Source organism: Stegostoma tigrinum, chromosome 34, assembly GCF_030684315.1.
Source record: "Stegostoma tigrinum isolate sSteTig4 chromosome 34, sSteTig4.hap1, whole genome shotgun sequence".
In the NCBI taxonomy this organism is placed as follows: domain Eukaryota; kingdom Metazoa; phylum Chordata; class Chondrichthyes; order Orectolobiformes; family Stegostomatidae; genus Stegostoma; species Stegostoma tigrinum.
In genome coordinates, this window is record NC_081387.1 from 26,313,260 (window position 1) to 26,337,004 (window position 23,745).

The window sequence follows — 23,745 nt, forward strand, 5'->3', positions numbered from 1 at the left end:
GGCTGATATGTTTCTCAACAGCATTCTCCTGCCTTCTGCCATAACCCTTGTTCACCTTACTAATAAAGAACCTATTAATCTCCGTCTTAAGCACACTCAATGACTTGGCCTCTGCAGCCTTCTGCAGCAATGCCATTGATTCACTATCCACTGGCTGAAGGCATTCCTCCTTATCCAGACTGATTTGAACGCCCATCATCACATACGTTCCTCCGCCTCATCCCCAAAATCAAAGCTTCCAGTTTCTCTCATGCTCTGTCCAAAAAAATGCTGCGCCTTACTGCTTCCTCCCTGTCACCCTGCTCAAAACCACTCATGCTGCATCTGGAAGGCTATTGCAGCCACTAGAATGGGACTGAAATGCACACTGTGCCAGTAATTCCACCCAGAGTATGCAACAATCCGGGACGTTTCCTTCAGCTGCAGTGCTTCTGTTGGTTGGGATTGTGTTCTGGAAAGACTAAGTTCCGCTGTGTGAAAATTGTGTAGCACCCTTCTAAGGAGGATGCCAAGGCCTTGGAGAGGTTGCTCGGGAGATTTACTAGCAATGAAGGCTTCTAGAGATGTGGAGAGAGGAGACATTCTTTCTCATTGCATTAGTAACAGTATTCAAATTGATGAGAACTGTAGCAGATTAAATTTGATGGACCACTTTCCAATGGCAAGAGAGTCAATAGCCAGAGAACATAGGTCTGATGAGTAACGGGGTCGGGGGGAGGGGTGAGATGAATTTTGTTTTTTGCATGGCACAATGTCTTTCTTCAAATTTACTGCCCGAAAGGGTCAAGGAAGAAGATTCATCAGTGGAGTGGTGCAGTCAGGTGGCGGTTTGTTTAAACAGCCAGCACAAGTTGTTAGGGCTCGGTTGTGTCCTGGGGAGGTTGACAAAATTTTCTAATCCCTGCCTTTTTCCAGTGACCATGAAGAGGATGAGTCGTCTCATTCCAACCTTCAGTCGAAGCAGCTGCATTACGACAGCGAGACTGATCTGGAGGAAGATCCGGAAGCTGGTAAACAATGGACAGAAGGCTGTGCCATGCGCCCAGATGACAGCAATCGTGTGAATTCTGAAATGACGGGCAGAGAAGAGCAGCAAGCTGACAATAAGCCACCACTGATTGGTGTTGTAGCCTCTGACAGTTTCAAGACTGTCCAAGCAACTGATGTTCCCCGGGGAACATTAGATGGTGACACAGGAAGGACATCTTCCTGGGAGTCTGGTGCCCCACCAGTTGCTGATCTCCTGCCCCATTTCAGCCGGGACAGCAGCGAGGAGGAGAAGGAGGACTCACAGTTAAACAGTGATGCCTTGCCGTTGGGTGCCAAAACAGATTCCAATCTCACTGGGCTCCAGGAGGCAAAGGCTGCCATCTGTAACTGGGACTTGATCTATCCAGGCACCAGGAAAGAAAGCAGGAAGGCAGACATCTCCACAGACTCAACAGCAGAAGCCAAAGAAGCAGCAGGCGGCGTTAACAAGAGGGAGCCACTGGAGGAGAACAGTGACACCGATGTCGACGATGGTGAGTTTATTAAGGGTTCTAATTACTGCTGTGGGTTTTACTTTTTAAACAAAACTTTTTCTAATCAAGTCTTTAGCTGGTGTGTTGGAAAAACCTTGGGTTCGAATTGTTTAGGTTTTCGGTCCAGTTTGGATTGACACCACTTCTTTTTCAAAGTTGGCCACTATTTTAGGCCCAAATTACTGTCCAGTCAATCCAGCAAGTTGGAACATCAGCTGATGGTCGAAGTGAAAAGCAGGAAATGTAATTTGAGACTGACTACTGGCAGTACAAACCAACCTGGCACCAGCCTTTTGTTAATAACTGCCTGTGGTATGTGCAGGGCAGAAATGTCGAGGATGGAAGGAAGGCAAAAATAATCTTATGGGCTGTCATGTCCACACAAGGGGAGGAGGGATTTGTTGGCTAACCTGAGTCATAGTTCATGCCTTGTTATGAGTAACTGCTTGCAAACCTCCTGTAACCGACTGTAGAGACATGATCATTGGAAACTCAAGTTCCACTTCCTTTCTCAAATGTGCCAGGCCCTCCTAACTAAGTATCTTGTTCCTCCAAGCTTTAGCATTAATAAGTCAGTTTGAAGCCATTTTAATCTGCTGTGTGTTGTGAACTGTTTTGTGAATAAATTCAATAAGGAATTCAGGAGAAACCTCTTTAGCAAAGAGAGTGATGAGAATGTGGAAATTGATGCCATTTCAAATCCTTGAAGCAAATCACATTGATGTAACTAAGGGAAAGCCAATTAAACACACAAGGGAGGAAGGTATTGAGTTTATGCCGATGGGGTGAGATGGAGGAGACTTGGATGGGTCTTGATTGGCCCGAGTCAGTAAGCCAAATGATCTGATTACATTTGTAAATTCTTTGAGTCATTCGTCTGCCAATAGATCTTTGTGGTTGACTTACTGAGAGAGATGCTTATTATCTGAACACAGATACTGAGTCATACGCTCTGGAGCCAACGCAGTGCTTCACACTAAATGTTTCGGACACCCAAGATGAAGCAACAGGAGGAAACAATCATGTGCCAGACTGTGAGTGCTTTCCTGAGTTTTTTCACGTTTCCGTTGTATATTCCTGATCCCTTGAGCTGAGAATTTTGGACTGTACAGATGAAATACCACTGTATGGAGGGACAGTACTCAGAATGCTACATCTTTGGAAGTGCCACCTTTTGACTGAGTTGTTCAACCTTTGCTTTCTCACATGGAGATAAACGATTCCCTGAAGATGATGAGGGCCGTTCTCACTGGTGCCCTGGCCAATATTTATCCCTCAAACAATATCATTTTAATGAGCAGTGACATTTTTAAAGTCAGCAATAGTGACTAAACTTGAGAAGTACCTCAATATACTGCAGATGCTAGTAATTGGGCATGTAGAAAATGTTGCTGAGAACAGAGAGACAGTGCTGAATCTTGTGGACTAAAGGGAGAATGCTAAATTTCAAGTGATCACTATTTGCTACAAGAGTAAAGGCTGGAGATTGGTTGGCAAGTTAATTCTGGCCGAATTCTTGGAAAGAAGTGAAGTTGAAGTCACTGAAAACATTCAGCAGGTCAAGCAGCCTGTGGCAAAAGAGATTGTGACCTTTTCAAGAATTGGCAGAATTAAAGTGTGCTGTGGAATGAAGGGTATTGAGGAAAATGAAAAGATGGAAAGAAACATAGAAGATAGGAGCAGGAGGCGGCCATTCAGCACTTCGAGTCTGCTGCACCATTCTTTACAATCATGGCTAATTGTCCAACTCAATAGCCTAATCCTGCTTTCTCCCCATTACCTTTGATTCCGATCGCCCCAAGTGTTATATCTACTTGCCTCTTGAATACATTCAGTGTTTTGGCATCAACTACTTCCGGTAATGAATTCCACGGCCTCGCCACTCTTTGGGTAAAGAAAAGTCTCCTCATCTTGGTCCTAAATGGTCCACCCCAAATCCTCGTACTGTGACCCCTGGTTCTGGACGTGGCCAGAAACATCCTGGAAACATCCTCCCTGCATCTACCCTGTCTAGTCCTGTTAGAATTTTATAAGTCTCCATGAGATCCCACCCCCATCTGTCTGAACTTTAGCGAAAACAATCCCAATCTAGTCAATCTCTCCAGTCAATACATCAGACCTACCATTCCCAGAATCAGCCTGGTAAACCTTTGCTGCAGTTCCTTGAGAATAAGAGCGTCCTTCCTCAGAAAAGGATACCAAAATTACGCACAATATTGTAGGTGTAGTCTCACCAAGGCCCTGTACAACTGCAACAATACATCCCTGCTCCTGTACTCAAAACCTCTCATAATGAAGGTCAACATACTATTTGCTTTGTTACCACCTGCTGTACCTGCATGCTTCCCTTCAGTGACTGGTGCACAAGGACACCCAGGTCCCACTGCACACTCCCCTCTCCTAATTTGCAGCTGTTTAGGTAGTAATCTGCCACATTGTTTTTGCTTCCAAAGTGGATAACCTCTCATTTATCAATTTATACTGCATCTGCCATTGCTTTGCCCACTCATCCAATCTGTCGAGATCATGCAGAAAATCATCCTCATCATAGTTCACCCATCCACGCAACTTGGTATTGTCTGCAAACTTGGACATGTTACGTTTTATTTCTTCATCCAAATCATAAATGTATATTGTGAATAGCCAGGGTCCTAGCACCAATCCCTGTGGCACCCCACTAGTTATTGCCTGCCAGTTTGAAAAGGACCCATTAATTCTTACTCTTTGTATCCTCTGCCCCAACCAGCCAATCCATCTGAATACACTTTCCCAATCCCATGGGCTTTAATCTTGCATATTAATAGCTTATGTGGGACTTACGTGCAAGCCCACATATACTACATTGACTGGCTTCCCCCTTGTCAACTCTTTGTCAAGCATGATTTCTCCTTCATAAATCCATGCTGACCGTCATGTGTTTATAGAGCGTCTCATCACAACTGCTGGATTCTCCTAAGCATTTCACAGCCAATAAGGTATTTTTGCTGTCTAATAACTTCTTGTTTTGTAGGCAGACAAACTGAAATTTGCATTGAATTTAGGTATCACAGAGACCCAACAATTCTTCTGTTTTCCTTTCGGTTGTTGTGATCTGAGAGTTGTAAATTGGACAGAAACAGAGTTTCCTGCTCCTCTTCAGATACTTCATATAGCGTATAGTGATATAGATCATATAGTGGCAATGTAAATAAGTTATTATGTGGCCAGTTTTTAACTGAGCACTGCTGCTCTGGCAGTTGAGTGTGCTGTCAACCTTGTGATTTCTCTCTGCGTCCCAGTGTTCTATCCTTTAATTCCACTTACTGACTGCATTAGATATTCTCTTCTTTTATTCTTAATGGGTCTTGGATGTTGCTAGCAAAGCCAACATTGATTGCTCATTCCTGGTTGTCCTGGAGTAGGTGGCCTCCTTGTTCCGCTGCAGTCCCTTGGTATAGGAACATCCACAAAACTATTAGGGAGAGAGTTTCAGGAGTTTAATCCAGTGATACATTTCCAAGTAATTTCAAAGTGGGGAGATGACAGTGTCACTGGACGAGTAACCTAGAAGCCTATACTAATGTTCTGGGACATGGGCTTGAATCCCACTGTGACTAAGTATGAATTCGATGTTTTAAAAAAAGGTCTGAAATTAAATGCTGTCCTATTGGTGGCCCTGTAACCACAGTCAACTGTGGTAAAAATCCACCACATCACACCTTAGGGGAAGAAATCTGCCATCCTTACCTGGTCAAGTTTACACGTGACTCCAAACCCTTAGCGATGCGATTGTCTCTTAACTGCCCTCTGGGCGTTTGGTGTTTGGCAATAGCCAGTGATTGCCACGTACTGTCTATGGGTTTTTTTTCAAAGTCATGTCAGTTTGTAGCTTGGAGGGGAATTGCGGGGGTTGGTATTCCCATATGTCTGTTGCATGCGTTTGACTAGGTGATAGAAGTCACATGTTTGGAAGGTACTGCTGAAAGAGCATTGGTGGCTTGTTGTGGTGCAATTTGTAGATAGTGGCAGCAGTGTGCACTGTAACTATTACTGGTGGAGGGAGTGGATGTTTAAGGTGGTGAATCAGATACCAGTCAAGTGGTATTGCATGATATCAAACTTCTTGAGTGTTGTTGGAGCTGCACTCATCCAGGCACAAGTCAGGAGTCTCTTCACTTGCCTTGTAGATGGTGGACAGGCTTTGGGGAGATGGTAGATGAATTACATGCCACAGAGCTTCCAACCTCAAATCTGTCCCTGTGGATGCTGCATGTTTGTTTCTGGTCAATGGTAGCTCCCAGGCTATTGATAGTGGGATATTTACTCTGATAATACCATTGAATGTCAATGCACGCCATCAAGGGATCTTTGTTCTTATTTCCACTCCTTCCAAGGTTCAGTTGACAGACCCAGTGCATAAATAGCCTTTGAAACCAAGAGAGCTTTGGTTGCAATCCCTCAACTGTGACAAATGAACTGTTTTCAATTGGGTGGTTGTAGAGATTGTCAGCCTGTTTCCTATAATCTAATATCCTGTTCATATTTCCCACTGGGAAGGAAGACAGATTTAAATCACAATATCAATGAGACGTCCTAATTAGAATCTAAGCTAGCTCCTACGAGCTCAATCTGAATTCTTTTCTGATCCTGACTGTGACACTCCACTGTAAGGGTAGATTGATGTTGGATGAGTTTGGCCGTTATACCTTCTCTGAGGAGCCACCATTTCCTGTCGGGCAGATGTGGGAAGACTCTCTAGCTGGATAATGCTCACTTTCATTCTCTCTCCTTTCCACCACAGCTGGCATTACAGTAGGTGCTAACACTGAGGAGAAACCCACGCAGTTGCTGGCCTGTCAATCGCCCACCTTCAACAAGGACCCTATCAAGGGTAGGCAAGGTTTAATAGCATTTACTCTATTCACAAGCTCTCGATGGCTTTCGTCAGAGAAAATTAGTCTTTGCTGCATTTTGTCCATTTTATCACTTCAGGTAATAGTTTCAGAAGAAATATCACCGATTTCTGAGTGCAGGAGTCTGAAGGACAGTGGGAGGCCTTTCTTAGGTTAAGAAAAGATCTGTATCATTAATAACAAGAAGTTTGGTAACGTATGTGAAGAGACAAACATAGTTAATGTTTCAATGCTGACTTACCTGTTTCCGAGAACAGATAGGAACTGGAAAATGGTGTTCTTTAATTAGGTTTATTGTCACATACTCACAGGGAGATAGTGAAAAGATTGCAAGTCAACACTTATGGCTCTATTGTAAGGACAAAGGTACGGAACAAAGCCAAAAAAGAGAAAAAACAAAGTTTAAAAAGCCAAATATTACAGTCCTTCTTCCTAAAAAGCAGAAGAACAAAGAAACACAGTTAACAGTTCAACGCCACAGTCCATAAGTGCCTGACTAGGCTGGGCTCGCACTCCTCACAAGAACTCTAACTCTCCCACTTCGGGCTCAATTCTGGCTGACGACTGCACCCCCCAGCTCGAGTCCACTCCAGGCCCCTGGCTGTTGCCACACTCCGTGTCTCAAAGAAGCTGACTGTTAGAGTTCTGCCCAGGCACACCAGCCATCTCGTGGCCAACTGCTATAGCCCCCAGCTGCTGCTGTTGCCACTGCTACCTCCACGACTGAGCTCTCTCCCAGAAGTAAGTAGAGAAAAGAAACCCTAAAATCTAAAAGGAAAAATGGTGAGAAAGAGAGGGGATGAGCTCCAGCTCAGGAGCCTCCCTCTAATGCCATCTTGGACTTGAAGAAGGCTTAGGGGATGTTGCTGTAAGTAAGTGGAGGACAGAAATCATGCTCTGAAGCTATGGCACTTAATATGGAGTTGTCTGCAGCAGGATACCACCAAACACACCGTTCCACTCCATGCAAGTATTCTGCAGGCACTGTTTCCTCCATTACACACTGGTCCACTCCTACATCACTCTCAACACTTTTTCACCCCCAAATGTCACTTTCCTGTGCAATCTCAGAAAATGTGGCATTTGCTCTTTCACCTCCTCTTTCACTAGACGCACCTTCCAGGTGAAATGACATTTCATTTGTACTACTTTCAATCTAGTCAACTATTTGAGGCAAATAGGAACTGCCAATGTTGGAGAATCTGAGATAACAGGGTACAGAGATAGTAGGGGACTGCTTTGCGGAACATCTGCGCTCGGTTCGCAACAGACAGCTGCACCTCCCAGTCGTGAACCATTTCAATTCTTTTTCCTCCCACCGCCCCCAACCGCCCTGCGCGCACACCCATCCCCCGCACGTGCACACCACCCCTCCCCCCCCCCCCCCCCCCCCCGACCTCCTGCATTGCCACAATGATGCCACATGAAAGCTGCAGGAACAGCATCTCATATTTCATTTGATACCCTTGGGCTGCAGGGTTCCCAATGTGGACTTCGCAAGCTTCAAAATCTCCCCTCCCCCGAGCACACCCCAAAATCAGCTGAGCTCGTCCCCACCTCCCTAACCTGTCCTCCCAACTATCCACTCCTCCCATCTCAAGCCGTATCCCCATCTCCTACCTCATCCTGCTCCCTTGAGCTGGAGCGACGTATCCCCTCCCTAACTCCCCACCTACATTCACCTTTTACTGGCTCCAACCCCACCTCTTTGACCTGTCTGTCTTCCCTCCAACTATCTTCTCCTTTATCCATCTTCTATCCGCCTCCCACTCTCTTCCTATTTAATTCAGAATTCCCTTCCCCCTCCCCTGTTTCTGAAGAAGGGCCTCGACCTGAAATGTCAGCTTTTCTGCTCCTTTGATGCTGCTTGACTTGCTGTGTTCATCCAGCTCTACACCTTGTTATAAACTATTCGAGGCTCACAGTTTTGTCATCTTTACATTGGCGAGATCAAAAGACCGACTGACTGCTTTGCTTTGTGTAACACCTCTGCTTTGTCCAAAGGAATGACCCTGACCTTCCAGTTGGCAGTGATGGAATGAAATGGGGCAAAATCTAGTTTCCTACTGGGCGCCAAGTTTACTCTGTAGACTCTGAATTTCCACACCAGATGGACATCCCTCAGTCTTAGACAGCTGAGTGCAGTGTAAACAGAGAGAACCTTGCAATACCACAGAGAGAGAGAGTAAACCTCTTTTGAGCTGTCTGCAGTGTGTTTAGTTTGGTGTCTAATCCAGACAGTGCACAGCTTTCATCAACTGTGTCAGCGTCCTTTGCCCTGTTCAAACTCACGACCCTATATGTTGGCACCGATCCTTCCTTCTATCCCCAGTGGGCGTAATTTTTGCTGTTACCTTGCCCCCTGTGCAGAAGGGAGAATGAATTTGCATTTACACAGCTACCTCGTGATCTCTGAACATCTCAAAATCCTTTACAGCCCATTACCAACTTCTGAAGTTGAAATGTAAAGAATTAGACCATCAATCTGTTCTCTGCCACTTGCAGCATTTAGTGGTAGTGATGTTCATTCTGATTTAAAAGGCTAGGTGAGGGCTAAATATGAAGGAGGACACCTAGGAGAACTGCATTTGTGTCACAGCAGAGAATTTGATTTGCCTATAAAGACAAACATGCCTTCAGTTCAACATCTCATCTTAAAGCAGTACCTGTAATAGTGAGGTATTCCCTCAGTACTGCACTAGAGTGTCAGCCCAGGTGGTGCTCTCAAAGCTCCCCGGGTGGGACCCAAACCTACAGCTCTCTGGTTCCAAAGCAAGGACAGAACCACTGTGTGCCATCTTTTCTAGGTAGCCACTGGGATGTTCAATCAGTTCAGTATTGACTGAATGTGAGACCTACACCTTTCACAGCTAAGTAGACAAAGACCGATCTTACACCGGTTCTATTTTTTTCCACAGCTGGCAATACAGCAGCAAGCAACACAGAGGAAGATGTGACACAGCCATTCATCTTTCGATCTCCAACATTTGGCAAAGACCTATGCAAAAGTAAGGTTTGATCCAAGGCTCCCTCTTCGAGTTTGTAAGATGCTCCAAGTGTCAGACCTAAAATTAATAGAAGTGTCTGTTGGTTCTCCTGGAGAGACCATTGGCTGTTTCCGTGGGGTCCGAAGATTGCAGTGATGCAATAAAATGGTGCAAAATGTAGTGTCCCACTGAGCTTACAGAATGTGAATTTTTCCATTTAACACCAGATTGGCAGTCTTCAGCAAATGATGGGACCAGTGTGGTGTGAATGAAAGTAGATTTACAGCATAGCAACTGGTTCTGGATGTGAGTTTGCTCGCTGAGCTGGAAGGTTAGTTTTCAGACGTTTCGTCACCATTCTAGGTAACATCATCAGTGAGCCTCCGGAGCGCTGGTGTTATGTCCCACTTTCTATTTATCTGGTTAAGTTTCCTTGGGATGGTGATGTCATTTCCTGTTCTTTTTCTCAGGGGATGGTAGATTGGCTCCAAATCAATGTGTTTGTTGATGGAGTTCCGGTTGGAATGCCATGCTTCTAGGAATTCTCGTGCATGTCTCTGTTTGGCTTGTCCTAGGATGGATGTGTTGTCCCAATCAAAGTGGTGTCCTTCCTTATCTGTATGTAAGGATACGAGTGATAGTGGGTCATGTCATTTTGTGGCTAGTTGATGTTCATGTATCCTGGTGGCTCGCTTTCTGCCAGTTTGTCCAATGTAGTGTTTGGGACATAACACCAGCGCTTCGTCGGAGGCTCACTGATGATGTTACCTAGAATGGTGACGAAACGTCTGAAAACTAATCTTCCAGCTCAGCGAACAAACTCACATCCAGAACCTCAACCTGAGCTACAAATCTTCTCAAAACTCGATAGCAACTGGTTTTACTGAGCACATTTTACTTAACCTACAACGTACACAGATTTCATCAACTGTGTGAATCGTTTCTGTCCTGACATCCGATCTGTCACCCCGATTCTCTCTGTGGTGCTTTCCGTGTCTGCTGTCAGCAGATTTCCTTTGCAGAAGGGAAAATGAACTTTATGTTTAGATATTATCTTTCAGAGCATTTGAAAATGCTTTGGTTCTCAATAAAGTACTTTTGAAATGTAAGCAGTTGCAATGTGGGAAATTTCGCAGATAGTTTAGCCTCAACAAGGTCCCACGTGAGCTAATGACCAGATATCTGCATTTAGTGATGTTGTTAAGGGGATAAAATTTGACCACGATACTGAGGAGGATTCTCCTCTAACACTTTGAAATAGTGTGATGTGATCTTCCGTGATTGGGGTCACTTTCAAAGAGACAGCATGTCTGACTGTGCTGCACTCCAGTGTCAACCAGCATCACATAGTCGAGACTAACGAGTAGGACCTGATCCCATGGCCGACTGATTGGGAGATCAGAGTGTTGTCTGACTGATCCACAGCTGATTCTGTATCCTGTACAGAAAGATAAACCACTCCCTTCGATTGGGCAGGGGGCTGGAAGTGGCTCGGCATTCTTGCTTTTAGCAGTCGAGCAGTAAGTGAAGGCTGAAGACAGTGTATATTTCAGAGAAGAATCACAAACCTGTCCTGTTCCTCCACAGGTAACACAGCAACAGTGAGCAAAGCTGAGGAAGAAGCCACGCAGCTTTTTACCTTTCTGTCTCCAGCACCCAGTGAGGATGCTTTCAAACGTAAGAGTCAAACAGAGTTCAGAGGTTGGCTGTCAATGCTGGCTACATCTCGTGGAAGAACATATTTAAAACCACTGTGTCCTTCAATAGGGAGATTCACCCCAATCAGCCACGGGCCTATTGAACTGCTCGTGGAGAGTCTGTACCATGTTCCTGTGGAATCCTGTGCCTGCAGGAATGTGATGAAATGAATTTGGTGCAAATCTAGTTTTCCTCTGATTGTGACCTTCAGGGCTGTAGGTCCTCTAGAAATGGTTGAGTGCAGTATAATTGGAAATATCCCTATATTGGATCAGAAACTGGTCGTTCAGTTTGAAGGATCTAAGCAGATACCTATGCTCTTGAGCCTCCCACTCCTCTTCATGTTATGTTCTCCTATTCTTCCATTCTTTCTGCCTTATGTACACAATTGCTTCGGCTTTAATCATCTATTTGTCTGACCTCCTGCAGTACAAGTTCCAGTTTCCCACTGCCTTTTTTTTTTAATTTCCTGTTGAATCATATTTATGACTACCAGTCTAATGAGTTCTGACTCCTAAGTGGAAGCGTCATCTTTCTATCTGCCCAACCAGACCTGTTCTAACTCTTGACAACCTTCGGGCAGGTTACACCCTCCATCCCTGTTTTCTTTTTAGGAGAAAAGAACTTGATCATATCCAGTCTTTCCTGATAGTTTTAATCACTCATTATTCGTGATGTTCTAGTAAAGATTTTTTGCATTCTCTTCAGTTTTTAATGATATAAACTGTTCACAGTATTCCAACATGATTTAATCAAGGTTTGTTATAAAGCTCCTTTGTTTGGGTGTCGCTGACGTGGCCCATATTTGTTGCTCATCCCTAATTGCCCTTGAGCTGAGAGCAGTTAAGAGTCAGCCATGTTTGCTGTCTGAAGTCACATTAGGCCAGACCGGGTAAGGGTGGCAGATTTCCTATCCTAAAGGCCACTAGTGAATCCAAACTCATTTACTGCAATCAATGATAGTTGCCAAGGTCATTATCATTGAGACTAGATTCAGTTGGAATTGAAGTTCCACCAGCTACCATGGTGGGATTTCAATCTTTGACCCCAGTGTTTTAACTGGCTTCTTGGTTACTAACCCAGTGACTGTACGCAGTGGTGCTGCCTTTCTGGGTGCTACTGCAAGTTATAAGGTGCTGTTGGGTATCTGTCGGGGGAGCTTTATTCGTCATCTAACCCAATTGTGTACGCAAATGTTTTCATTGCCTCTCAAGTTTGTGTCTTGCTCAAACCCAACATCTTATTCATCTCCGCTCACTGCTATCTTTACCTTTCACAGTGGTTTCTTCCTCTGCTGTAACTGCACTCCCATTGCAGAAGAAAACAAGAGATTTTTATTGCTGCAGAATCTCGTGTAACATCCCAAAATGCACTAATAATCAAAGAAGTGCTTTTGAGTTACATTTCAGCCATGAAGTAATGACCAGATCTGTTTATTGTGGCGCTCATGCGGGCTAAATATTGCCTCGGGGGAGATTAGGGCAGAACTGCTGTTGTTCTTTGATATACCGTGATGGGATCTTTCTGTTCCCCCGAAAGGGTGAACATTTCATCAGAAAATAGCAGTTCTGGCAGGGCATCACTACAGTGTTGGCCTAGATGCATTTCTTGAGTGATGGGTGGAATTAGGACTCGGAACTGTCTGACTCCAGCATGACTCCCCTGTCTATTTTGTGTGGATTGAATCAGTCAGCTTCATTCGGGGTTGGACATGGAACTGGTAATCTCACACTGATCGAAAAGTTGAACTCCTGCCTTTACCCTGGGATCTTTGGAGAAACTTGAAAATTAGTTCTGAAAACGACTTTGTTACGTGCACCATATCTGATCATGCACCCTCCCTGTTCTTCCACAGATAGCAGCATGTCAGTGGGCAATACAGAGGAAGAGGCTACACAGCCATTCACCTTTCAGTCTCCGACATTCAGTAAAGACATTTTGAAAGGTGAGATCCCAAAGCATGTAGTCAGGATGAAGCATGTTACTTTTGGCTCAAACTGTTTGTGTCAACCTTGAAATCCTGCACAGTGTTCAGAGATGCTGTTGGGTTTTACCCTGGGCTCTGATGTGTGCAGGGATGAGATGAAATGACTGGGCGGAGATCTAGTTCCCAGTGGGTACAACCTTTAGAGTGTAGATTCTGTAATTCAAAGCTAAGCAGAGACAGTGTTACTGACAAGGGCAGTGTTAATGGATGAAGCTTTCTAGTAGGTCATTCAGCCCCTCAAGTCTGTGCGGCCTTTCAGTATGATCATAGATGAGCTGTGCCTCAATGTCATTTTCATGCACTATCCCTGAACTCCTTGATGCCCTTAATATCTCAGCATGTCAAGAACATCTTCAATGACTGAACTTCCACAGCCCACTGAGGTAGGGAATCTTAAAGGAATGAAGTCAGTCAGTTTAGGTCCCTAAATCTATGGACTTGTTACCTGACTCTGTTCACACAATAGGATGTCTTGCCTTTAGCCTTGAGCCACAAGTGCCTGAGTAAACACAGTCCTCCATATCTCATCCTGAATGGCCTGCCCCTTATTCAGGGACTGTGATCCTTCTTCTAGATTCTCCCCCACCCACCACCTGAACTACAGTCAGGCAAACACCCTGGGTCTGTACCATTGAAGTCTGTAAAAAAAAATTTGAATCCTTCAAGATCACCTCTGTCTTCTAATCTCCAGAGAATACAGGTCTCGTCTCTTCAATCTGTCCTCAGTCAGCCATCCTACTAGAGCAGGGATCTGTCTGATAAGGATTTGTTGCACAATTTCCATGACATCCTTGGGTAAGGAGACCAAAATCATACCCCATCCTTTAGCTGCAGTCTCACCAAGGCTCTCTACAATTTCAGCCAGACTTTGGTACTCCTTTAGTTAAATATCTTGCAATAATGGCCCACATACCATTTACCTGTTCAAACCCAACCCCCAAACCATCACCACAATCCCGAAGAAAAGTCATACAGGACTCAAAGTTAACTTTGTTTCTCTTCCTACAGATGTTTCCAGACCTGCTGAGTTTCTCCAGTGCTTTTGGATTTTATTTCAGATTTCCAGCATCTGCAGTGCTTTGCATTCATTTCCAAGTAAAAGGGAACTGGATAATTATTTGAAGAGAAAGATGGGCAAGTGGGACTGGTTGAATAGCTTTTGCACAGCACCAGCACTGACAAAAGGACTGAATGGTCACTTCCTGAGTTGTAACCATTTTATAATGCTATTCTATCAACTTCCATTTCAGAGCAAAGAAAATAACTTGTGTTCTTCGTTCATGACACCTTTCAGTTTGTGAATTAGTTTTCACTCGTAGCTATTTGTCCAGCAGGCAAATATAATAGACAGTCTGTGCAGCAATGAAACTGGCTGGCAGACAGGAAATGGTCAAAATTAACAGGTCACTTTCTAAGTGTAACCAGTGACCATTGGATACTTCAGGAATCAGTGTTTCGATCCCTGCTATTCATAATATATTAATGACTTAACTGAGGGAATTAAATGTAATGATGTGGATAAATGTGAAATTATTCACTTTGGTAGCAAAAATTGGGAGGTAATAGATTGGGAAGGGGGTGGTGCAATGAGACCTGCGTGTCCTTGTAGCCAGTCTTTGAAAGTCAACACTGCAGGTGCAGCAGGGAGTGAACAAGGCAAATTGTATGCTGCCATTTGTAGTGAGAAGATTTGCGTAGAGGAGCAAAATCACTGGACCTGAAACTTTGGTTCTGCTTTCTCACTGATGTTGACAGACTTGCTGAGTTTCTCCAGCAATTTCTGTTTTTATTACTCAATTGGGTAATCAGCTATGATCATATTGATGCCCAACCCCTGTTCCTATTCTCCCTGTTTCCATATTTTCAGCATCACTTGCTGCTAGCAAATGGAGAACAGGAGCCCCTTGCTAACTTTAATTTTCCTCATGCATCCCTCCAAAGCTGCCAGGCTGAAGCCCACCCTGTCCCAATGACTGCTACCCTGGTTAATTTCTGTCACAATCTATTTATGCAAGCTGAATTATTCAGAAATCTCCAACTTATAAAAAAAAGGGTAGCATCTTTTTTAAATCCAGCTCACCACCTATCAGTGCTGAAAAGAAAACGTTTTTTGGAAGGAGCAATTGTAAAATGATAGTGTATAAGGAGGCTATTTGGCCCTTTGTTTCCAATGCTACTTTCTCAAAAAGTACTGGTCCAGTTAGTTCCACTTTAGTTCCCTTGACTGCCTACCCCAGTTTCCTGACAAATTTATCCTTTTTGAATAGCTATTCAGTTATCTCCCAGATTAGCTTTGTCTGTTTTATCAGGTGTTGCATTCCAGATTATTGCAACTGTCCATGTTTTTATTTAAAATATGTCTCCTCATAGGTTACAGAGGGATCTACACTTGTCTGGCTAGGCCAGCATTTATTGATCCTCTGTTGAGAAAGTGGTCGTGAACTAACTCATCACCTTCCAGCCATGGTCTTTTCGCTGAGCTCTTTGAATTGATCTCCTGTGACAGAACAGCCTATACCAGAGGAAATGTTTCCTCCCGTTGAGTCTTATTGAGACTTCTCATGAGTTTGAGTGTTGCCTGGTTTCCTATTGACCTATGCTGTGGAGCATAGCCCCGAAGTTCCTCCCCTCCTTGTCCAAGGCCAAGTTCTCAACATCAATGATGACTAATTTTTGGCAGAAAATTCCTGGGCGGCAGTGCAAGACTGAGTTTGAATAATATGTACCTTCAAATTATATCATCTTTTGTGGCCTGCCTTTAGTCATCTACAATCCCTTTTTATTATTGCATTGAAGTGGTCTTATTCAAAGATTAAATAATTTTAGCGAATCTTGCACATTTGCTTGTGTTTGATCTCAAATTTGTTTGACTCAATATGGCCGGTCACTTCTTTTGTCTTGTTACTGTATGCATTTCTGTTGTGAAGCTTGATGAGACGTTGTACTCAACAGCACCACCTGGAGGCAGGAAGGAAGGGAACTGCTCTTTTTTCTGGTTTAATTAGTATTAGCAGTGAAAAACAAATGATGTAGAACACTGAACAATACAGCGCAAGAACAGCCCCTTAAGCTTGCCATATCTACGTTGACCATTAAGGCAAAATACACACCGGAAATTTTTTTTAAAAAAAGCAAGACTTGCATTTAAGAAAAGCAGGGGCCGTGAAACATCTCAAAGTGTTTGGCAGCAATGAGGTTTTCTTTTTAGCACTCTAGTCTCTTGCAATTTAGGAAACTGAACAAAATTCTTTGTGTTGATGTCAATAGAATATTTCCCTTGACTGGTGACTGTAGAACCAGGGGAAATATAAGTAGGAAATGAGACAGGGCAGGTGACTGAGGTGTCAGTGGGGCAGCACTTTGGGGCCAGTGACCATAATTCTACTAGTTTTAAAATATTGATGGAAAAAGATAGACCAGATCCAAAAATTAGTTCTAAATTGGAGGAAAGCCAGTTTTGACGGTATTAGGCAAGAACTTTCAGAAGTTGATTTCGTGGGGTCAGGGGTTGGAGGGGGCACAGATATTTGCAGGTAAAGAGATGGCTGGAAAATGGGAAGCCTTCAAAAATGAAATAAGCAGAGTCCAGTGACAGTATGTTCTTGTCAGGGTGAAGAGCAAGGCTGGAAGGTGTAGGGAATGCTGGATGACTTGGAGAAATTGAGGGTTTTGGTTAATAAGCAGGAAGCATGTGTCGGGTATAGACGGCAGTGAATCCCTAGAAGAGTATAAAGGCAGTAGGAGTGTACTTAAGAGGGAAATCAAGAGAATAAAAAGGAGACGTGATAGCTTTGCCTAATAGGGTAAAGAGAATATAGGGATTCTACAAATACATAAAAGACAAAAGGGTAACTTGGGAGAGAATAGGGCCTCTTAAAGATTAGCAAGGCCACCCTATGTGTGGAACTGCAGGAGAATGGGGAAAGATACTAAATGAGTATTTTGCATCAGTGTTTGCTGTGGAGAAAGATATGGAAGATAGAGAACATGGGGCAATAAATAGTGACATCTTGAAAAATGCCCATATTGCAGAGGAGGTGATGCTGGACATCTTAAAATGCATAAAGGTGGATAAATTCCTGGGACCTGATAAGCTGTAGCCTAGAACTGTGTGAGAAGCTGAGGAAGAGATAGCTCGGCCCCTTGCTGAGATATTTGTATCATTGATGGCCACAGGTGAGGTGCTGGAAGACTGGAGGTCAGCTAATGTTGTGCCACCTTTTAAGAAAATTGGTAGGGAAAAACCAGGGAGCTATTGGACCAGTGAGCCTAATGGTGGTGGGCATATTGTTGGAGGAAATCCTGAGGGACAGGATTTACATGTATTTGGAAAGGCAGAAACTGATTAGGGATAGTCAACATGGCCTTGTGCATGGGAAATCATGTCTCACTAACTTGATTGGTACTTCTTCAAAAAATCTCAGGATCGATGAGGGTAGAGCAGTGGACGTGATCTATATAGACTTCAGTAAGGTGTTCAACAAGGTTTCTCATGGTAGACTGGTTAGCAAGTCTTGATTTGCTAGATCAGTGTGAAGTCTGTCCTATTTAGTGTGGTGATAGTGCCACACAACACGAAGGCGAGACTGCGTCTCCACAAGGACTGTATGATGATCAGTCTTATCAATACTGTCCTGGACAGGTGCAGCTGCAGCTGGAGGATTGGTAAAGATGAGGTCAAGTATGTTCTTCCTTCTTGGCGGCTGCCTCACCACCTGTTGCAGACACAGTCTAGCAGACTTGTACTTTGGGACGCGACCAGTTCGATCTGTAGTACTGCTGCTGAACCACTCTTGGTGGTGGACATTGAAATCCCCCACCCAGAGTATGTTTTGTGCCCTTGCCATCCTCGGTGCTTCCTCCAAGTGTTGTTTAACATGGCGGAGTACCAATTCATAAGCTGAGGGAGGGGAGTATGTGGCAGTCAGCAGGAGGTTTCCTTGCTCATGTTTAACCTGAATCCATGAGACTCCATGGAGTCTGGAGTCAATTTAAGGACTCCCAGAACAACTCCATCCTGATTGTATCTCGCTGTGCCACCATCTCTGCTGGCTCTACCCTGCCAGTGGGGCAGGACATATCCAAGAATGGTGATCGTGGGGTGTCTGGGACATAGTCATACTCACAGAATCATTACTTACAGACAGTGTCAGGCTGTTATTTGACTGGTCTCTGAGACAGCTCTCCCAGTTTTGGCACTGGCCCCCAGATGTTAGTGAGAAGGACTTTGCAGGGTCAACAGTGTTGTTCCGCTGTTGTCCTTTCCTGTGCCTAGATCAATGCCAGGTGATCACTCCAGCTTCATTTCTTCGAAACTTCGTAGCAATTGGTATAACTGAACGGCCTGCTAGGCCAAATCAGCTGACAGTTTAGTGTTAGCCACATTGCTGTGGGTCTGGAATCACATGTAGCCCAGACCAGGTGAGACTTCCCTCCCTGAAGGACATCAGTGTACCAGATGGGTTTTTCCAACAATCGACAGTGATTTCATGGTGATCAGTAGATTTTTAATTCAAGATTCTTAATTGATTGAATTCAGATTCCACCATCTGCCATGATGGGATTCAAACGAGATACCCCATAACATTAGCTGCATTTCTGGATTAATACTTTAGCAATTGCAGAGTGGCAGATAGAGTTTAGTTAGACAAATGTGAGGTGCAGCATTTTGGAAAGGGCAGGACTTTTACACTTAATGGTAAGATCCTGGGGTGAGCTCCTGAACAGAGAGATCTTGGAATACAGGTTCGTAGTTCCTTGAAAGTGGAGTCACAGGTGATAGGATAGTGAAGAGTGCATTAATGCTTCCCTTTTTTTTTTTTGGTTAGTGCATTGAGTTTAGTAGTAGGGATGTCATGTTGCGACTATTGGAATATTACGAGCAATTCTGCTCTCCCAGCCATAGAAAGGATGTTGTGAAACTTCAAACAGTTCAGAAAAAAATTACATGGTGTTGCCAGGGTTAGACGGTTTGAGTGATAGGGAGGGGCTGAATAAACTGGGACTATTTTCCCTGGAGCGTTGGAGGCTGAGGTGCAAATCTGTTGAGGTTTATAAAGTCAGGGTAAACTGAGGGGGGGTGAAGGTGGGAGTCTGAAATTAGACAGCATAGGTTTAATGTGAGAGAGGAAATATTTAAAAGGAGCCTAAGGAGCAACCTTTTTCATGCAGAGGGTGGAATGTGTCTGAAACAAGCTGCCAGAGCAAGTGGTGGAGGCTGGTACAATTACAACCTTTAAAAGGCATCTGGATGGGGATATGAATTGGAAGTGTTTAGATGGATATAGGCCAAATGCTGGCAAATGGGACGAGATTCATTTAGGATATCTGGTCGGCACGGACGAGTTGAACTGTTTCCATGCTGTATACCTCTATGACTCTAAATAGGAGCAGGTGCAGACCATCTCTCCCGTTGAGCTTGCTGTGCCATTCAATAAGGATATGGCTGATTTTCTGGTGGACTCAGCCCCACTTACCTGTCCACTCACCATAACCCTTAATTCCTTTACTGTTTAAAAAAAATCTATCCATCTTTGCCTTAAAAACATTCAACAAGGTGTCCTCAACTGCTTCACTGGGCAGGGAACTCCACTAATTCACACCCCTTTGGGTGAAGAAGTCCTCCTCAACTCAGTCCTAAATCTGCTCTTCCCCTTATTTTGAGGCTATGTCCCCTAGTTCTAGGAGAAACAACCTCCCTGGTTCTATCTTATCAATGCCCTTTGTAATTTTACATGTTTCTCATTCTGAGTCCCAAATAATCCCAGCCTTTAAGACTGAGGTGAGGAGAAATATCTTCACTAAGAGAGATTCCGTGGTTGGGCAATAGTGATAAAGTTCAATGCAGTTCTGCATTGTTTTCAAAGACTTGTATATTAATTTTCCAGAGCCATTTTACCACTGGTTTTAATCATGGGAGTCAGCCTGGAAATGCCGAGAGTAAGCGAGAGAATTAGATCCATCTTCCACCCTAAATGGAACGGTTATGTTCTTGTGACAGAGCACGCTATGGTTTTCTATCACTGAGTGTGATCAAATCTGTAGCATGTAGTAGTGAGCATCAGTTCCTGATCATGTAGGGTATAAATGATTGCATTGCAATTTCTGCGCAGGGATTTTTAGGAAATTTGATATTTCCATATCCCAATGTTAAATAGAGGTTAGGGGATCTTCTGAGGAAGTTTGGTGCAGTTTCTCTCTGCCAGTTATTGCTTAATGCTTTCCTAGATGACTGTGTAGTATTTTCCTTATGGAGTGTCACAAAGTGCTTCACAGTCATTGAAATCCCTTTGAAGTGCAGCCCTGTTTCTCCATAGCAGGAAAATGCAGCAGCTAATTTATACACAGAAAGCTCCCACAAACAGCAATGAAATCATCTGGTTTTTAAGTGATAATCTTCGAAATTGTGCCATGGATTTTTTTATGTCCATCTGAGAGGGTCTTGGTTTAGTAACTCTTCTGAAAAACAGTGCTTCGGATATAGCAGCACTCTTGTCAGTACTGCAGTGGGAATGCCAGTCTGGATATGTGCTCAGGGAATGTGTTGGAAATGGATAAGATCATAAACTTTTTTATTGCATTCACGGGATGAGGGCATCACTGGCCTGGTATCATTTATTGCCCATCCCTAATTGCCCAGAGGGCAGATAAAAGTTAGCCACATAGCTGTGGAGTCACATGTAGGCCAGACCAGGTAAGGATCTGGATGTGAGTTTGCTCGCTGAGCTGGAAGGTTAGTTTTCAGACGTTTCATCACCATTCTAGGTAACATCATCAGTGAGCCTCTGACGAAGCCCTGGTGTTATGTCCCGCTTTCTATTTATCTGTTTAGGTTTCCTTGGGTTGGTGATGTCATTTCCTGCGTTGGTGATGTCATTTCCTGTTCTTTTTCTCAGGGGATGGTAGATTGATTTGGAGCCAATGTGTTTGTTGATGGAGTTCCGGTTGGAATGCCATGCTTCTAGGAATTCTCGTGCGTGTCTCTGTTTGGCTTGTCCTAGGATGGATGTGTTGTCCCAATCAAAGTGGTGTCCTTCCTCATCTGTATGTAAGGATACTAGTGATAGTGGGTCATGTCGTTTTGTGGCTAGTTGATGTTCGTGTATCCTGGTGGCTAGCTTTCTGCCAGTTTGTCCAATGTAGTGTTTGTCACAGTTCTTGTAAGGTATTTTGTAGATGACGTTCGTTTTGCTTGTTGTCTGTATAGGGTCTTTTAAGTTCATTTAGCTGCTGTTTTAGTGTGTTGGTGAGTTTGTGGGCTACCCTGATGCCAAGAGGTCCGAGCAGTCTGGCAGTCATTTCGGAAATGTCTTTGATGTAGGGGAGAGTGGTTCTGGTTTCTGAGCCCGTTTTGTCTGTTTGTTTGGGTTTATTGCTGAGGAGGAGTCGGCGGACTGTGTTCATAGGGTACCCATTCTTTTTGAATACGCTGTACAGGTGATTTTCCTCTGCTCTGCGTAGTTCCTCTGTGCTGCAGTGTGGGGTGGCTCGTTGGAATAATGTTCTAATGCAGCTTCATTTGTGGGTATTGAGATGGTTGCTCCTGTAGTTCAGTATTTGGTCCGTAAGGATGGCAGTTTCCTTCCCTAAGGGACATGAGTGAACCAGATGGGTTTTTCCTGGCAATCAACAATGGATTCATTGTCATCATTAGATTCTTGTTTCCCGATATTTATTGAATTCAAATTCCACCATCTGCCGTGGCAGGATTTGAACCCAAGTCTCCAGAACATTATCTGGGTCTCTGGATTAACAGTCCACCAATACTACCCCTAGGCCATCACCTCCCTATGGATTGTTCAAACTGGATCCACAGACGTAATGTGGTAATTCATTTTTCATCTGTTTACTGGATGTTGGTATCATTGACTGGAAAGCATTCGTTGTCCTCCTTAATTTCCCTCAAGAAGGCACTGGGAAGAAAAGGTGAGAATCAGAGGGCACAATTCTAAAGTAGTTTGCAAAAGAAGTGTGAGGTGAAGAAAAAAAAAATTCTTGACACTGCAGGTCAGACTGGAATGTGCTGCATGGAGATGTGGTGGAACCAGTTTAATCGAGGCATTCATACAGAGATAGGAGCTGCCAATGCTGGAAAATCTGAGATAACAAGGTGTTGAGCTGGATGAACACAGCATCAGAAGAGCAGAAAAGCTGACATTTCAGGTCTAGACCCTTCTTCAGAAATGGGGCTGGGGGGAGAAAGGGGATTCTGAAATAAATAGTTAGAGAGGGGGAGGTGGTTAGAAAATGGATAAAGGAGAAGATAGGTGGAGAGGAGACAGACAAGCCAAAGAGGGGGTAATGGAGCCATTAAAGGTGAGTATAGATGGGGAGTTAGGGAGGAGATGTGTTGGTCCAGGAAGGACGGACAGGTCAAGGAGGCAGAATGAGGCTAGCAGGTAGGAGATAGGGGTGGGGCTTGTGAGAGGAGTGCATAGGTGGGAGGAAGGTTAGGGAGGCAGGGACGAGCTGGGTTGGTTTAGGGATGTGGTTGGGGGAGGGGAGATTTTGAAGCTTGTGAAGTCCACATTGATACCATTGGGCTGCAGGTTTCCCCAAGCGAAATATGAGATGCTGTTCCTGCAACCTTCGGGTGGCATCATCGTGGCACTCCAGGAGGCCCAGGATGGACATGTTGTCCAAGGAGTGGGAGGGGGAGTTGAAATGGTTCGCGATTGGGAGGTGCAGTTGTTTGTTGTAAACTGAGCGTAGGTGTTCCACCAAGTGGCCCCCAAGCCTCTGCTTGGTTGCCCTGATGTAGAGGAGGCCACAACGGGAACAGTGGATACAATATACCACATTTGCTGATGTGCAGATGAGCATCTGTCTGATGTGGAAGGATTTCTTGGGGCCTGGGTGAGGTGGCGGGGGTGGGTGGAGGTGTGGGAACATAAAACATTACAGCGCAATACAGGCCCTTCGGCCCTCAATGTTGCACTGACCTGTGAAACCAATCTGAAGCCCATCTAACCTACACTATTCCATTGTCATCCATATGTTTATCCAATGACCATTTAAATGCCGTTAAATTTGGCGAGTCTACTACTGTCGCAGGCAGGGCATGCCACGCCCTTACAACTCTGAGTAAAGAACCTACCTCTGACATCTGTCCTGTATCTATCACCCCTCAATTTAAAGCTATGTCCCCTCGTGCTAGCCATCACCATTCGAGGAAAAAGGCTCTCACTGTCCACTCTCTGACCATCTTGTATGTCTCTATTAGGTCACCTCTCAACCACCTTCTCTCTAACAAAAACAGCCTCAAGTCCCTCAGCCTTTCCTCATAAGACCTTCCCTCCATACCAGGCAACATCCTGATAAATCTCATCTTCACCCTTTCCGATGCTTCCACATCCTTCCTACAATGCAGCGACCAGAACTGTATGCAGTACTCCAAGTGTGGCCGCACCACAGTTTTGTACAGCTGCAACATGGCCTAATGGCTCAGAAACTCAATCCCTCTACCAATAAAACCTAACATGCCGTAGGCCGCCTTAACAACCCTATCAACCCGGGTGGCAACTTTCCGGGATCTACGCACATGGATACCGAGATCTCTCTGCTCATCCACACTACCAAGAATCATACCATTAGCCCAGTACTCTGGATTCCAGTCACTCCTTCCAAAGTGAATCACCTGACACTTTTCTGCATTAAAC

At 44.4% G+C, this 23,745-nt stretch overlaps 1 protein-coding gene across 7 annotated transcripts in view; it reads left to right on the forward strand.

Moving 5' to 3' along the window:
• The window catches only part of mdc1 (mediator of DNA damage checkpoint 1), a 50,186-nt gene that overhangs the window by 12,498 nt on the left and 13,943 nt on the right, over nucleotides 1-23,745 (forward strand). For 3 of the 7 annotated variants that reach the window (XM_048563803.1, XM_048563808.1, XM_048563807.2), the window contains exons 4-9: nucleotides 916-1,523; nucleotides 2,459-2,557; nucleotides 6,304-6,393; nucleotides 9,334-9,423; nucleotides 10,990-11,079; nucleotides 12,956-13,045. In XM_048563803.1, coding sequence (XP_048419760.1) covers nucleotides 916-1,523; nucleotides 2,459-2,557; nucleotides 6,304-6,393; nucleotides 9,334-9,423; nucleotides 10,990-11,079; nucleotides 12,956-13,045 — 1,067 coding nt within the window. The remainder of the gene's footprint in view (nucleotides 1-915; nucleotides 1,524-2,458; nucleotides 2,558-6,303; nucleotides 6,394-9,333; nucleotides 9,424-10,989; nucleotides 11,080-12,955; nucleotides 13,046-23,745) is intronic. The other 4 variants (XM_048563804.1, XM_048563805.1, XM_048563806.1 and 1 more) reach the window with 4 other exon arrangements.